The sequence below is a fragment of the Macrobrachium nipponense genome, chromosome 7, assembly GCF_015104395.2.
Source record: "Macrobrachium nipponense isolate FS-2020 chromosome 7, ASM1510439v2, whole genome shotgun sequence".
NCBI lineage: Eukaryota > Metazoa > Arthropoda > Malacostraca > Decapoda > Palaemonidae > Macrobrachium > Macrobrachium nipponense.
In genome coordinates, this window is record NC_061109.1 from 101105326 (window position 1) to 101123078 (window position 17753).

Consider the following 17753-nt stretch of genomic DNA (forward strand, 5'->3'; position numbering starts at 1 on the left):
ATGTAATTAAGAAAGAGAGAGAGAGAGAGTGAGAGAGAGAGAGAGAGAATGTTATTGTTACTGTTTAATCTCATTAAACTTAATATTATTTGTAAATTAGTACTGTATATTATTATTTTACCATAAAATGTAGTAATGTCCTTAAAGATATACTTATACATACATTTCCAGCCCAAACAGGGCGAGAGTTACCACTAGGACATACTATCTCATATTGGTAAAAGAGGAGGAGAGATAGAGAGAGAGGGGGGGGGGTGAGGGGAGGGCAACACACATTCCCCCTCCTGACACTTGATAAATTTGACAGTTGTTGGACCCCAGCCAACTCAGCTTGCTACTGGAGCTCAAAGAGAAAGATGGCGGGTAAAATGCATTTTCTTTCATTCTTACATAATTTTTTTATTTATAAATTAAAATCTTGCTAATTCACTTTAGTATTTTCTTTAATGAATTGATATTATTGCTGTTTACATTAATATTGATATTTGAAAATCAGTAAATCATTTATCATCCAAAAAACATACATCTCTGTAAGAGAGAGAGAGAGATTTTCGTAGTATTTGTAAAATACGTTAACATGATTTTTGTAATTACAGTTATTATTATTATTATTATCATTATTATTAATATTACTATTATCATATGAAAATATTTGTAAACATATTATACATATAGTGTACCATAAAAATCTCTCATCTCAGTAGAGAGAGAGAGAGAGAGAGAGAGAGAGACACACACACAGACACCTGGAGTTCAAAAGAAAGATGCGTGAAGACTGGGATTTCCTTCATTCTTACATAATTTTTAAAATTTATAGACTAAAATCTTACTAATTCAATGTAGTATTTTCTTTATTGAAGTGATTGCTCTTTACATTAATATTAATATTAGAAAATTAGTAAATCATTTATCACACAAAAAGCATACATCCTTACCTGTAAGGGAGAGAGGGAGAATTATTAGTTATTATGTGATATCATTTAATCTAATTAAACTTACTAATACAGTATTGATCAATATTAATATTTTAAAATTAGTAAATCATTTCTGTATCATAAAAATGTATTTAGGCACGAAAATAACATCAAAATACACTAATTAGTGATTATTTATCATCGGAAAATCCCGCGAATAGGCGAATTCACCGCAAATAATGGGTAGATATGGTCCAGATAAAAATCCGCGAATTAGTGAGTCCGCGAATACGGGGGCCCACTGTATATATATATATATATATATATATATATATATATATATACAGGCAGTCCCCGGGTTACGACGGGTTCGGTTTATGACGTTCCAAGGTTAAGGCTCTTTTCAATTATATTCATCAGAAACTATTTCCAGGGTTACAACGCATGTTCCAGGGTTACGACGCCTACAAAGCTGATCTGGCATAACAAATATGACACCAAAAATGCAAAATAATCAATATTTAAAGGTTTTTTATATAAAATGCAATAAGAATGCCGTTTACATAGTTTTCAATGCACCCAAAGCATTAAAAGTAAGGTTTTCTTAGGATTTTTTGTGATGTTCCGGCTTACGACGATTTTCGGGTTACAACGCTTCTCAAGAACGGAACCCCTGTCGTAACCCAGGGACTGCCTGTATACTGTATATATATATATATATAATATATATTATATATATATATATATATATATATATATATATATATATATATATATATATATAGATATATATATATATATATATATATATATATAATATATATATATATATAATATATATATATATATATATATTATACATACACACATACACACACTAAACTTTTATGATATACACCTAAATTAGGTCATTAGTACAGTAGCTAGTATAATCTTTTACCTTAAAACCTTCAACATGTTACTGAATAACCAAACTGTTTCAGTCCTGGTTTTAGGCTAAACTTTTGTAAATCAAATAATCTCCTAGCACAAAGTAGTTCAGAACTATTGGAGCAGGCATATCAGAACTGCTACTTTTCTAAGGATATGGACATCTCATCATTAAAGAAGGTAACTCATCAGATAAAATGGAATTTAGTTGTCTATCTAGTTGAAATTCTGTTAACCATGATATGAACTTAACCATATACTATTATAATTCTTGGACTGGCTTGAAGAAGGGTTCCAGGGAGACCATTTAGTTTCAATTTGGCAGAGAAAGCCCAACTTCTGAATAAACACCATCAGGAGAAATCTCTTAAGTCTGTCTCAATTGTGTCCAGAGCCAGTCTGGAATATTGATTATAGTTATTGGTTGTGTCTGGTTCCAGACTTGACTCCTTCCAATTCAACTGAATTTCTAAAGGCTAACAAAACAAAATCATTAAAATTCTCTCAGACACAAGGGTGTCTCAAACAAGTTTCCAGGGACCTGTGAAATCTTATTCATCTCCTATGTGCAGTAGCATAATACTGGGTTAGAACACCAGAAAAAATCTGCAGAGCAGAGGCAAAACCAAAAAAGGTTACTTTGAATTGGAACAATGTCCATTCTAGTAGAAGTGGATACCACATGGACTCAGGGTGAGCAATGATATGCCAGTGGTTGTCTAGGGACTACATATCCCTGGGAAACTAGGCATGTCCTCTTCAAGACATCTAATCCAACATCAGTCTTGTTTTGTTGACCAGTGTCTGGTACCTTGTTGAGTTTCTCCATGAAGGACAAGGAATTATAGGATGCAAAACCAATCCCTAGGAACAAGTTCCAAATGGAGTACATAGGTGGTATGAGGACAAAGAACTACTTTATTTTCCCCAAGAATTTTTTTATTTCTTCAATACCATTACAGTTGTCCTAAATGGGAGGCTGCTATCCTCTAAGACTCTCACCCAGTTATGTACAGTTCAAAGTACCCATCTAGCACTAATACATCTTCTTCCTACAAAGTCGTTAACCAACACATTCATAATTATATGAAATACTAGGAATCAAAGTTCTCAGAAAAATAATTATCCATGTGACAGAAAAATCCACTGACTGACCAGTGTTCCTAGATAGTGGTGGCTCCCAAGTTCATTCATGCTAGCTGGCAATATCATGACTCGCAGAAATATTTCCAAGTTATATTGCATTTTGTAGCTTTAAGGCCAAGAATAGGAGAGGGGATACATACTTGAAACATGAGAGCACATAACAGGGCCTTGATACATGAAGGAGGATGACAAACTTGTTTAAAAATTTTAATGTTAGTAAGATCTCATCAGTCTTAACCCTCTTACGCCGAAGCGGTAAATAAAAAATTGTCTCCCGTATGCCGGAGGGGTTTCGGAGTGAGCGCGGAAGCAGAAAAAATATTTTTTTCAAAAAATCACAGCGCGCGTAGTTTTCAAGATTAAGAGTTCATTTTTGGCTCCTTTTTTTGTCATTGTCTGAAGTTTAGTATGCAACCATCAGAAATGAAAAAAATTATCATTATCATATATAAATAATGCGATATATGATAGCGCAAAAACAAATTTCATATATATTGTAGATTCAAATCGCGCTGTGCGCAAAACGGTTAAAGGTAACAAGATACTTTTTTTCGTTGTAATGTACACTAAATTGCGATCATTTTGGTATATAACACATTGTAAAACGATAAAAGCAACACAGAGAAAATATTATCACAAAATAATGCATGAATTCGTAACGCGTGGACGTAAACAAATATTTTTTTCAAAAATTCACCATAAATCTAAATATTGTCCTAGAGACTTCCAATTTCTTTCAAAATGAAGACAAATGATTGAATATTACTATACTGTAAGAGTATTAGCTTACAATTGCAGTTTTCGACCATATCTGACGAGTTAAAGTTGACCGAATGTAGAATTTTTTTATATATATATTTTTATATGCAATTATTTCGGAAATAAGAAAAGCTACAACCTTCAAATATTTTTCCTTTTATTTTAAATGAAATTGCGCACATTTTCATATATAAAACTCTATGAAATGCCTAATATGAAACGGAGCAAATATTCCGAGAATGGGACGTACGTATTTCGGAGATTTGTGGCGGAGAATCCGCGCGCGGAGGGAAGGAAAGATTTTTTTTTAAATTCACCATAAATCTAAATATTTTGCTAGAGACTTCGAATTTGTTTCAAGATGAAGATAAATGACTGAATATTACTAGACTGTAAGAGTTTTAGCTTACAATTGCGTTTTTCGACCATTTCGGTAGAGTCAAATTTGACCGAACGTGGTTTTTTTTCTATTTATCGTGATTTATATGCAAATATTTCAAAAATGAGAAAAGCTACAACCTTCAATTATTTATTGTTGTATTCTACATGAAATTGCGCACATTTTCATATGTAAAACTTTATGTAACGGCTAATTTAAAATGGTGCAAACATTACCACAATCGCACGTATGATTTTTTCGGAAGAGTTACCGCGCGGACGTAAAGAAAATGTTATTTTTTTCATAAATTCACCATAAATCGAAATATTGTGCTAGAGACTTCCAATTTGTTGCAAAATGAAGTTAAATGCTTGAATATTACTAGAATATAAGCGTTTTAGCTTACAATTGCGTTTTTTCGACCATTTCGGTAGAGTCAAAGTTGACCGAAGGTTGAAATTTTGGCAATTATCGTTATTTATATGAAAATATCTCAAAACTGATAAAAGCTACAACCATGGGTTGTTTTTAGTTGTATTGTGCATGAAATTGTGCACATTTCCATATATAAAACTTTATATAACGGCTAATTTTAAAATGGTACAAACATTACCACAATCGCATGTATGATTTTTTTCGGAAGAGTTACCGCGCGGACGTAAGGAAAAAGTTTTTTCATAAATTCACCATAAATCGAAATATTGTGCTAAAGACTTCCAATTAGTTGCAAAATTAAGGTAAATGATTTAATATTACTAGAATATAAGCGTTTTAGCTTACAATTGCGTTTTTCGACCATTTCGGTAGAGTCAAAGTTGACCGAAGGTTGAAATTTTGGCAATTATCGTTATTTATATGAAAATATCTCAAAACTGATAAAAGCTACAATCATGAGTATTTTATTGTTGTATTCTACATAAAAATGCGCACATTTTCATATATAATACTTTATGTAACGGCTAATTTACAATGGTACAAAAATTATGTCAAAGTGACGAAATAATTTCCGAGATGTGTCACAGATACTTTTTAGTGCGGCAAGAAAGAAATTCGCGCTTGCGCGCCTGCGTAACGATTGTAAACAAAACAACACCTTGATCCGTGAACTCCCAGCATCCCCCAAGGCGCGTGATTCAAAAGTTTTAGGCTGGTAGGCCTATAAGTATTTTTCCGCGAATTTAAAAAAAAAACTTTTGTAAGTCGACGTAAAATACGTCCAGTCGGCACACGGGAGACAAAAAATGTTGATGTAAAATACGTCCAGTCGGCGTAAGAGGGTTAAATTCAGGAGAAAAAAGGTAAGGAGAGGGCATAATCCATGCCTATTTAGAAAAAAATGAATTCACCTCCAATCCAGATTTTTGTATGAAGTAGGCAGGGAAATCTTCTCATTAACACAACGTTTTCAGGGTCTGAAATGAAAGAGAACGGCTGATACATACTCCCTTTCAGAGGGGCTCATGGCACCAGGCTTCCTTTGAAAGATATTCAAGAAATTATAGAAAATTGAGCCCAATAAAAATTTTTTTCAAGTGTCTCATTCTACTAGCCAAGAACTTTTACTGGTTGGGAACCGATTCGTTTACTGTGCTTGTGATTTCTGGCATCATTCATTCAACCTGGGGTGATCTGAATCCTTAAAGCTATAGTAACTTTAGCGTTTAAGTGGGGCAGATTGCCTGTCCTACAGCAGCTCTATCCTTGTTATTAGAGGGGCTCTGGTCCTAAGCACATTTTATTGTGTACTATGAACTCTTGATTTTTGGTACTGGAGTGGTTGGATCCTTTGAAATGAAGAAACTCATGTCTGTGGTATTGGAATAATCCTTAGTTCTTTGGCACTGATACTAAAGCTGCCCAGATCATGGAGTAGCTCAGATCCATTATACTACAATGACTTGGATCCTTGGTGCTGGAGTAATTCAGATCCTTGGTATCAGAGCTGCCTACTTATTGAAGGGGCTTAGTTCCATATTATAAAACACCAATGATCAGTGGTACTATAGTGAGCATGTCTCTTTGGGATATGGGTAGCTCAGATCCTTGTAATTGGAGTAGCTCAGTTCCTTAATGGTATTAATGTTGTATTAGAACAGCTCTGATACATACTACTTAGTATTAACATGGCTTGATTCAATGTGTAATTTGCCTATGGTTTTGGGGTAGACTGACCTGGAATGAAATCTCACTTATATAGCTGTAGCATCTAGAGGCAGCTCCAGGCATGGAAACAGCTGTCTGGAAGCTGAAGTATCTTTGGTAGTGGATAATGTTGCTTAGTTCATCTCTAATCATTGGCATGGTTCTTATCAGGAGGATGTAGAATTTATGTAAACAGTATCTTTCCATCCTGAAGATGACATGACATCAAAGTAGGCCCTGCCTCAATTTGGGATTCGGTCTGTGGCTGTGGTTCCCCTCATTTATGGGCACTACAAAAAATTTCTGAAGTGCCTCAGTGGCGTGGTTGATATGGTCTTTGCCTGTCACCTCAGTGGACGCGAGTTCGATTCTCAGGCATTCCACTGAGGGGTGAGAGATGTGTATTTCTGGTTATAGAAGTGCACTCTCAACATGGTTCGTAAGTCATGTAAAGCCGTTGGTCCCATTGCTGAATAACCACTGGTTCCATGCAACGTAAAAACACCATGCAAACAAACAAACAAAACATTTTTTAATGTAGCTCTGTTTAATGGTGAAATATTTCAAGTTTTTAGTGAATTGTAGCATGAACAAACTCCCAAGCAGACCATTAGGTAAGCAGTCAGAAGAACTGCATGTCTTTGCATTTGCTCCTGCTCCTCCCTTTTAATTTGCTTATGCTGTGTATTGTGCTCCTTTTGATAAGGTTATCTGTCTTTTGAGTAGATTTTTTTATTTATTTATGTTGCAGTGCTGTTCCTGAATTAGTCTTATTTAAAGACACCACACAGAAATAGGGCTTTTCAAGGTACCAAACTCTTTGCTGTGGCTGTCATAGACTTCCAGTTCATCCATAATGCAACAAACCCTGTCTTCTTCACAATTGAAGGGATTTCTAAGAGATGTTAAGTAATCATTAAACTCGCAGGAGTGAAAATTGCGCAAATTCCGTGGATGGGGCAGGAGTAAATGCACAAACATCTGACTCCTCTAACGGAATACTACTATCTAACATTCACTGTTTAAAAGAGAAGACCCCTGCTACTCAATGGCAAAAAGTTTAAACTCATATTTCCCATTAAATTTTTTTTTTCTCTCCAGGGACTCAGATATAGAGAATGGTAATAGTAAATTATCTAGTGTCACAACAACAAAAATAATTAAAAGTTAGGAAAGAGAAAGGCCAAGGATTGGTGTCCAGTTTTGATCTGGAACCTGTTCATTATTGATGGATCAGCTAAACACCCTAGAAGGATAATAAATTTATCAAATAAAATTTAAATACAGGAAGGAATAAGAAGCTGAATACTGTTGAAAGAGAGAGAGCAAATTAAAAACACTAGGATCTGTTACATAGGAAAGAGGTACTCAAAGATTGCATTAGGATCTGTTACGTAGGAAAGAGGTACTCAAAGATTGATCAGTGGGAATTCTGTGATCTCTAGGTAAAAGGCATACCATATGAAGCTCTTGGAAATGTAAATTGTTATTAAATTAATACGTAAATTATTAAATTAATACCCACTGAAAGGCAGCGATCGCTTAAAATGGCACGTTACTCAGTGCTCATACAGACAAAATACACAAGACCAGATCAACTCTTGATAAGAAGCAGAGTGGATGAAAGGTAATCACCATTCATAAGATGGTTAGGAAATTTATAGTGCTGGGGGTAGGGGAAATGCAGGTTCTTATTTACACTGAAGGATTTCTTTTACCACTTCCTGCAGTTAAATCATCTTTATTCATGAATCAATATTTATATACTCATTACTACAAATTGAAAAATGTGTTGCATGTGGCAATGGTTTGATTTATGCAAACACTACTTTTGGTCATTGTAGATGGAATATTTTTTTATACTTAAATGTATTTTTATTTCAATCATTTTTGTACAGATGTATACAGCTCTGCTGTTGGAAGTGCTAACTCTTTCGAAAAGCGAGGTGAGAGATGCTTGTTTCACCTTGCAAAAGAATCTCTTAGAACGGACACCGATGTTTTTGCTTACCAAAAAAATAGCCCCATCTTGTTCCAGTTTGATTACATGTAAGTAGTTTCGGTACAGATTCAAGTTGAAGATTTATGTTTTATATACAGTACTATAACCTTTTATGACTCTATTGAAAGCCACATTGCATATTTCTAGAACTTTTTTTTCCCATATAAGGAGAGCTTACAGCAAACCAACTTCAGCAACATTTGTAGAGGTTGTATAGTAACTAAAAAACTTTTTAATTAGAAGTAGAAGTAAAGTTAATTAGAACATTGCTGTATTTTGAAGTAAATACTCCACTATTACTGTACTGTATTATTGTTGCTGCCGCTGTTACTATGAGAATACCATTCTGTACTCTTGCAATTTAAAATTATAATAGTATTTTCATACTTTATAGCATACTCCTTAATGACGGAAATTAGTAAGAATCAATTACATTTGCTGCGCATAGCGAATTGAATAATAATGGTCTAATGCATGTATATGAATCAGTTATGTGATGAAAATTCATAATGCATATACAGGCTGAAGTTTACCTATATTTCATCAGATGAAGTTATGGGGTCCAGAAATTCAAGTAAAATCAGTGCCCGAAATTTTTTATGAGAAATCTTTCTTTTCTGGTAAGACGAACAAGCATGTGTGAACACTGAATTGCTAGAAGGCTTTTCTAATTGCAAATAATGTTATTGCTTTTCTTGCATTCTAGAATGCAGCAACTCCAGTATTTTGGGATAATACAGCACATTAAGAAGAAATACTACACAACAGCCTGTGATGTAGAGAAGTCATCTGACGGTCCTCAGTCAGTGTCAGTTTCTCAGGTAAAATCATGATCATATAAAGTATGACAATCTTATCTGCAGTTTTGAAGATTATCAGAATTTTTAATGATTATTTACTTGCATTGGATATCATGCATTTTAGGCCATAATTTCTTATAATATATACACACACACACACACACACACACATATATATATATATATAATATATATATATATATATATATATATATATAGATATAATATATATATATTATATATATATATATATATTAATGTATAAGGATAAATTTTGTTGGTAATTCATGATGATGTATATCAACATTCTGCATAATTTTTAAATGTTTTATATGCAGGCCACTCACACTTAAGTATACGTGTCTTAATTTAACCAGACCACTGAGCTGATTAACAGCTCTCCTAGGGCTGGCCTGAAGGATTAGACATTTTTACATAGCTAGGAACCAATCGGTTACTTAGCAATGGGACCTATAGCTTATTGTGGGATCTGAACCTCATCGAGAAATGAATTTCTATTATCAGAAATAGATCCCTCGGATTCCTTGTTGGCAGAGCCGGGAATCGAACCCAGACCCTGAGATTGGTAGTCGAGCACGTTATCGACTCATCCAATCAGGAACTACTCACACTTAATAATGTCAATAATCAGCATATGGTTTTTTGGTAAAGTACGGTATTTAATTTTTATTCACAAAATCTATCTGATAACTCATTTTTTGCAATTTTGACAAATTCTAAATGTAACAAAATCTACTGTTTTGTAGTTGGTGTCAGGGTAAAGCTATTTCACTGTGAATAAGACATGTCTAAAAATATGATGTGCTGTTATAGGTTTATAAATCTTTTAATGTCTGAAATACTAAACTAAACTTGACTCAAGCTGTTATATGTAGAGCAATCTCTCCCTCATCAGCAGCAATCTAGCCAGATAGGGGTAAAATTCTGGAAAGACAAAAATTTTTAAAAATCTGCATAAACAACTTGCATTACAGTAGGTTTACTGTATGTACAGCACACTTTTCAATAACATGCATATCACTTTCTTGTTCATTTTGCTCAGACACAATGTAAATACGTAATAACAGACTTAAAAATAAAACTATTTTTTCTCATACTCGCTTGTGTATGGTGGTGAAACTACATGTTAGACAAACTTTTAAAAACTTGTGGGGAGATTTACAAGATCCTCTACTCTCCTCCTCACCCATCCTCTAATACCACTGTACCATTGAGGACCTGTACTTCCTGTACCTCCTTGATGTCAAGAAGTGGCAAGCTAGTTGGAATGGGTATTGAAGTGCCTAGAGGGTGTTGGTCATCAAGAGGTGGCAGAGAGCAGATTCCTTACTGAATGAACCTGGAACATCAACAAAGGGAATTACTGTCTGCTGTAATTCCTCTATTCCCTCCTTGGAAGCATCCAAAACTTTGCCATGGGTATTCATGTTAAAAAGCCATATTAAATCTTGAACTGAAACGCCAACCTTCAGGTTCCCTAGTGTCCAGACCCCCATGCAACCCTGCGAACATGGTACTTGCAGCCTTCAACTAGACACCATGCATGTGCATGCCAGCTTCCCTTTGCTGACAAGCAGATCAAGGTCTGCTGTTCAGTGTCCTTATAATGGGATTTTGCCATCACCTTGCAGACCTGACTCTTGAAGTCTTCTTCCCAGTTATGTTAGCGTACTTATTCATCTTGTTCTTGGTATTCTTGATAACCTGCAAGCTTGACCTGGCAGTGCCATACTCCTCCATGATATGTCCCATAAACCATCCTTTCTCAATCCTCCATAAAGTTTCAAGCTTATTTGGAAGGGTAACACCTTCCTAACTCTCATAGCATGAGCTGGGCACATGCAAACAAAATAAATACCCCACACAAAATAAAAAGTACTGCATTGCAAAAAACCAATCGTTGTTCAGAAAGCATCATTGCATAAGGCTGCCAGTCGCAGACTAGTACGTATTCATAAAAAAAATTGATCTTGCACAACTGGACAAATAAAGTAAATGCTTTGTTACCAAGTGGATTGATATTTTATGGATGTACCCTATTAAGAAAGAGATGTAAATAGTATGTATAAGATGCATAGGTCTAGAAGCCATTAAGAAGCAAAATATCACAGTGACATGTAATGACACATTTCTGCCAATAGTAGCAGGAAACCTTTACAAAAACATAATTCCTTGGCCAGGCAATTCAAAGGAATACACAAAGTATATTGACATGTCAAGTTGTGGCAGGATAACAAGCTTAAAAGCAAGCGGCAAATTCCCCCCCACATAAACTTAATCTATCTGGCTACCAAACCCACCCTCAATCACACTTTCCTCTTTACACTACAAAATACAGCAGGACAATTGACCCATACCTACATACAGAACAAAAAAAACACAAACACGTACTCACCTCTGGCTCCAGATACTCCAGGCTAGGCTGTGCTGTCCACTGGATAGGCTATAGGCTAGCCGACACACAACCTAACCAAACCAACCAACCAAGAACCACAACCCCACAACAACTCACAACCTAACAAATAACTGAGCATAAAAACACCAACAGCCCAAAAGAACACGACAACCGCATGACTTACCCCAGCACAACAACCCGCCAACACCAACACTCCCCAACCACCACTTACAGACACCAAAAATCCCTACCAACCTCTTCTACTTCACCACAACCAGACAGACACACGCACAACTTTACAACATCAAAATCAATCAAATACCACAAAATCAACTAACCACCAACGGATAACTGCTGCCAAAATCAACTCTGACTTCACTGAACTCCTACTGCTCACGACTCTCGTAACAGACTCCTGCCACCTATCTAAACAACAGAGCGCCACAACAGACACACACTTCCAACTGCCATTTAACCACTCCCATTTATCCTTCCACCAATCTCTCTCTCTCTCACACAACCCTTGGAGATGTTGTCAAATATAAACTACTATCATTACTCCTCCATATTACCTCCCCCAATACATTTAACAATGTCTCCTTACACTCGCAACATCCACACTAAATTGCCTTTTGCAACATCCAAGGATGCTCAGATGCAGGCCCCCTGGATCTTGTTTGAGGACTATCATACACTCTTTCAGTTACATCGCCATTCACTTCTTCCAAACCACTTTCATTCAAACTCCCATTATCTCCCTCACTACCATCCTCCCAAATCCCATTCACTACTTCACCGATATCTTCTAACCTTGGTTCCAACATATCCTCTATTTCGGCTACCAAACCACTCAGTTCATCCATACTTCTGTCAAACTCCCGCAAAGACTTATCCATCCTATCAACCACCTCCTTACTACTCGGTTTCCTTCTCACTGAAGTCTTATTTGTCCCTGTCAACTCAAACCCACATACACTACAAGTATCATTCATTCCCTCAAAGTCATCCGTAGCACACACTTTATTAACTGTTTGCACCCCACCACCAACCTCCTTACCATGCCGTTCACGCTTTTCCTTTCCACTTCCTCTCTCCACACTCTTCTGTTTTCTTCCATACTCAACCAACACCAACTGTCAATCTCCCAGACTCATTTGTTCACCGACAATCGGTCCATACTTATTCACCCTCAACCACTCACTCATCGCATTCTCCCGAACATACTGTGGTACTTCCCTCCACTTACGGAGTTGGTTATGGTGTGCCCTAACCTCATCCATTCCCCCACCTACTCGCAATTTCCCCAAAACATAACTCAATCCACTCGGTCCCACTTCCAAAATCTCAAATGGCCCTTCAGATTTCTCCCTTACTTTATTCACATTCATTCTTCCCATCTCAACCACCTCTTTCAACACCTTATCCCCAATCTTAAAACTCTCAAACCTTTCACTCGCTTTCTTCCACAAATCCCAATCACCTTCTGACAGACCTTTCAAAATTCAACACATATTTACAAGGAGACATACCTGTACTCTTCTGTAGTGTGGAGTTATATACCCACACTGCACGTCCTACATACATATCCCAATCCTTGTCGCCCTTACTCATCATTTGCAAAATCTCAGTCATCGTCCTAACAGTCCTTTCAGCCAACCCATTCGCACTGGGCATATACAGAGTAGAATGCACATGCACAATACCCCATTCCTTCAACATTTCTTCAAATTCCCATCCCACAAACTCAGGTCCATTATCACTCAACATTTTTGGCGGCTTACACACACACATGGGCAACATCACTTGACCCACCATTTGTGCAACAGTTTCACTCCTCTTATCTTTGATGGGAACCACATAGGCAAATTTACACATGTGATCCACCATCACAATCATCCCCCGTGTCCTCTCGCAGTCCTAGGCAAAGAAACACAATCAATAACAAGCATTTCAAATGGCTCTTTCATCTGCAATCGCAACACAGGTGGACTTGCATGCACACTCTGATACTTTCCCCTCTGACAGTCTTCACACATGACAGCCACATCCACACAAATCTTATTCAAGCCAGGGGCATACAATCTCTCTCATGCATTCCCATAACTTATTTTTCCCCATATGCTTGAACCAATCATGCACCAACTAACACATACTCACAGCTGACTCAACAGAAAACACCATTGCATACACTTTCCTGTCATACACCCCTTCCTGATGCAAAAAGTACACTATGTTTTTATACACTACAAACCATTTAGCAACTCTCTTATATACATCCAACTCACACAGCCAATCTTCCACACACTCTCCTCCCAGAACACATTGTCGCAACACACTTATCTCCAGGCACTTATCTTGCATTTCCTCAATCTCTTCCTCACTCAGCAGATCATTCTCACTCCTAGCAATATCAATCATACCCACAAAGTTTGCTACAAATACATTACTATCTTGAATCCTAGCTACTTGTCTGCCCCCTTTCTAAGAATTCTGTTTCCTATATCCACATCTATATCGTGGATCCTCAAAAAGTCTATCCCTATTAGAAAGCAAGATGGCATATCATTTTCTCCTACAACTATGAAGTTATGTACTACTTCAAGATCTCCTAACCTAACCTTTAACCGTACCTCTTCCCATACTAAAACACTTCCTTGTCCCAACCCATGTATTCTCACACTTGTAGACTGCCTTTTCACTTCCCAATCGCATCTCTCATGTTCACTCACCGCTGACCCCGCCACCAAGGAAACTTGTGCCCCTGTGTCAACCAAACTGCAGTACTCACTATCATTTACTCTGACAAACGTCACCATATTCCCTCGAGTTCCATGCATGCACACATTCACTGCCACATCCACCTGGTTATCCGCATCACCATCCTCCTCACCACATTCATCCTCAGTCATTTCCCCATTTCCACAATTCTGACTCAAATCCCCTTCACAGTCCCTCTTTGTAACCAACCAATTACAACCCTGTTCCCCACACTGAATCATCAAAACCCCATGTTCATTACCTGCACTTACCCTTGCTCGATACTCAACAGGTCTGTCCCATCTAAAATACAATAACACTTTTATTCCAAACAACTCGGCTACTCCTGACAACAATTTATGCAACATTTCTCCTTCCCCACCTTGTTCCTCTGCATATGCCACTTCCTTCTGCACGTCACTCATCAACTTCACTCGCAACTCATTCACACTACCGGGTACCTCTTTAACCTGACCCTTACCTTCCAAGTCTTTCAATGCTGAAAACAAACATTCACACACTCTGTCATTCCCTTCAAACCTCTCTTTTACAACTAACCTCTCAGGTACCATATTCGGATCCCAGTCACTTTTCACAACACCACTGTCCTTACTATGCATCCTAGACATCGTATCAGCAATCACATTTTTACTCCCTGGCACATATTCTAAGCTAAAATCAAACTCACTCAAATCCTCAATCGTCCTCGTGATCCTAGCATTCACACTTTCCTTCTTGATCATGTACACTAACAGCCAATGATCTGTCCTTACGACAAATTTTACCCCATACAAAAACTTTCAACGCTTTCACACAAAACCTTATTGCCGCAAGCTCCTTCTCAACCAGCGAATACTTCAGCTCTGCTTTATTAAAAGCTTTACTCACATACGCAATCACTCTCAATTGTCCCTCCCCATTCACCTCTTGCATTTGCATCAAGCATCCTCCCATACTAAACTTACTCACATCAGTATACAACTCAAGCTTACTCGCATCCTCACTATGGTCTGGAAAAGCCAAGGTGACATCTCTAGCAGCCTCCTCTTTCAATCTCTCAAATGCTCCCACCATTCGCTCATCCCACCTAAGCTTAGTACAATTTTTCTTCCCGGTCCATTCAGTCAACTTCCCTATACCTGAACAATCCCTAACAAACTTCCTCCCGAACTCAAACCAAAAAAACCCTTTAACTCCCGCACAGTCTGGGGACGTGGAAACTCCTTTACTTTTTCCACAAACTTTTCACTCTTCCTTACGCCACTCACACTCACCTTATGACCGAGAAATTCCACTTCCCCAGTCAACCACATACACTTCTCCAGCTTCACTTTCACTCCAACTGTTCTAACACCTTCTTAAGCAGTTCCATATTCTCCTCAACAGTCTCACTTGCAATCAAAATGTCATCTATAGACACAGTTGCCTTCCTTCTATCAAAACTAGCCAAAACTACATTCATCGTCCTCTGGAAGGCAGCAGGCACGTTAGCCAATCCAAAACATAACCTCTGGAATTGATTGTGACAGCTACCACTCGAAAACACCGTAACATGCCTGCTCCCTTCCTCAAGAGGCATCTGGTAATAACCCCTTACCAAATCTAATTTCGTGAACACTCTCATCCCATGCATCTTATACAAACAATCAGACACCACATTCATCGGGAAACGCTCCTTCACAGTCACTTCATTCATCTTCCTGTAATCCACACACATCCTCAAACTCCCATCTGTCTTACGTACTGGGACTATGGGACTATTCCAAGCACTCTTGCTCCTCTCGATCACTCCCACTATCTCAAGTTCCTCACACTGTTCCTAAATCTCTCAGTGTCGGGGACGCTGATATATGGGGGTATCATTATTCAAGACTATCTGCATCAACCACTCCCTCTTGTCATCACTAACATTTTCATCCACCTCAATTCTTTCTCTCAACTCATCATACTTCCACTCATCACTTTCATGCTACCTGTCATCACCTGCCGCACCTCAACATATCTTTCGTCGTCCACATCCACCAACGTATATAACAACCCCACACAATCACCTTCAGGTATACCCCGCACTCGCTTTCTCCTAACATTCGGCAATGAGGCTACAAAAACCCAAGGATTCTCCATATCTAAAATCCTATCATACACATGCATCCTCGCTCTTACCAACTTGTTCACATCCACACACTCAACCACATATGCACACTTGTCACCTTTGACAATCCCAAGACTATCCGGCCATGCAACTTTCACACTAACAACTTCTCTGACTTCCCGCCGTACGTTTACGCACTCTTTCACAACCAACAGCACTCCCTTCCATATTTTACTGCTTACCCCTCCATCCCTATCCAAGTACAACTCTACGTACATTCCCCTTCCTATGTAACTCAATCACATTCCTGCTCGGATGGACCACCATCCCACACTTCTTCAGGAACCTGTACTCTAATAACATATCATACTTATCACTCATTCCCTCGATCACATAAAAGTCACATTCATCCATCATTACCCCTTCGATTTCTACATTTTCACACAAAATTCCCACCACAGGCATACCCAAATTTCTTATTCCTTGTACCTCCCCTTTACATTTCCTAATTTTGCACTCACTCTGCAACTTGGCACATCCATTCTTAAAAAGAACACTGACACTGCACCCAGTATCAATCAAAGCAACCACACACACCCTTTTGCACCTCACTTTTACACTCATACATTCATGAGCTCTTCTTCCAAAGCCTTTTTCATGCAGCAATCCTTCATGCACATGCATCACTCTTACTGCCCGCACACCAGAGGACCCACCCAACTGAATCCCCTTTGTATCTAGTTTCCCGAATTCCCAACCTGACTCGTCCTCTTTCACCTACACACACTCGCCACATGACCTTCCATTCCACATTCAACACATTTTGCCCACTGTTCTTTATACATCCTAGCATAATGCCCGTTCTTCCCGCAATTACCGCAAACCTCAGTCACACGGTACCTCGACATCCACTTGCTATATGCCCTACTTGCCCACACCTATAACATTTAAGATCCTTATCTTTCTTACACTCGCTCACTAAATGCCCCGTTTGCCCACACCCGAAGCACGCTCCCAACACCCACCGACATTCATTCTTCCTGTGTCCTAGCTTTCCACATCTGTAACACTGCTGCTCTTGTTCACGACTAACTGACCCTACTCTTCCAACGCTTGCACTCCGATCTCTCTTAAGGCTAACCATACTTACGTTACTGGCTCTAACGCTCCTATCAACCACTCACTCTGCTATTCTCCTTGGCTCTTCTAAAACTGCCTCCCTATAACTCTTAAACTCTGGTATAACCTCAGCTACTTCAGTCCTAACACTAACACTTCTACTCTCTTTCATACACCTATCCAACTCATAATCCTCTACTATTTCCAAAATGTCGTTCCACGTCAACCTTTCATTTGTCCATCGCATTTTCTCCTTACATTTCAGATTTACAAACTCATACACACTCTCAGGCACAG

General features: G+C 38.0%; 1 protein-coding gene across 3 annotated transcripts in view; it reads left to right on the forward strand.

Annotated features, from left to right (window-relative positions):
• LOC135216960 (probable glutamate receptor) overlaps positions 1–17753 on the forward strand; it is a 118824-nt gene that overhangs the window by 94540 nt on the left and 6531 nt on the right. For all 3 annotated transcript variants that reach the window (XM_064252486.1, XM_064252485.1, XM_064252487.1), the window contains 2 exons: positions 8169–8319; positions 8979–9093. In XM_064252486.1, the coding sequence (XP_064108556.1) occupies positions 8169–8319; positions 8979–9093 (266 nt within the window). The remainder of the gene's footprint in view (positions 1–8168; positions 8320–8978; positions 9094–17753) is intronic.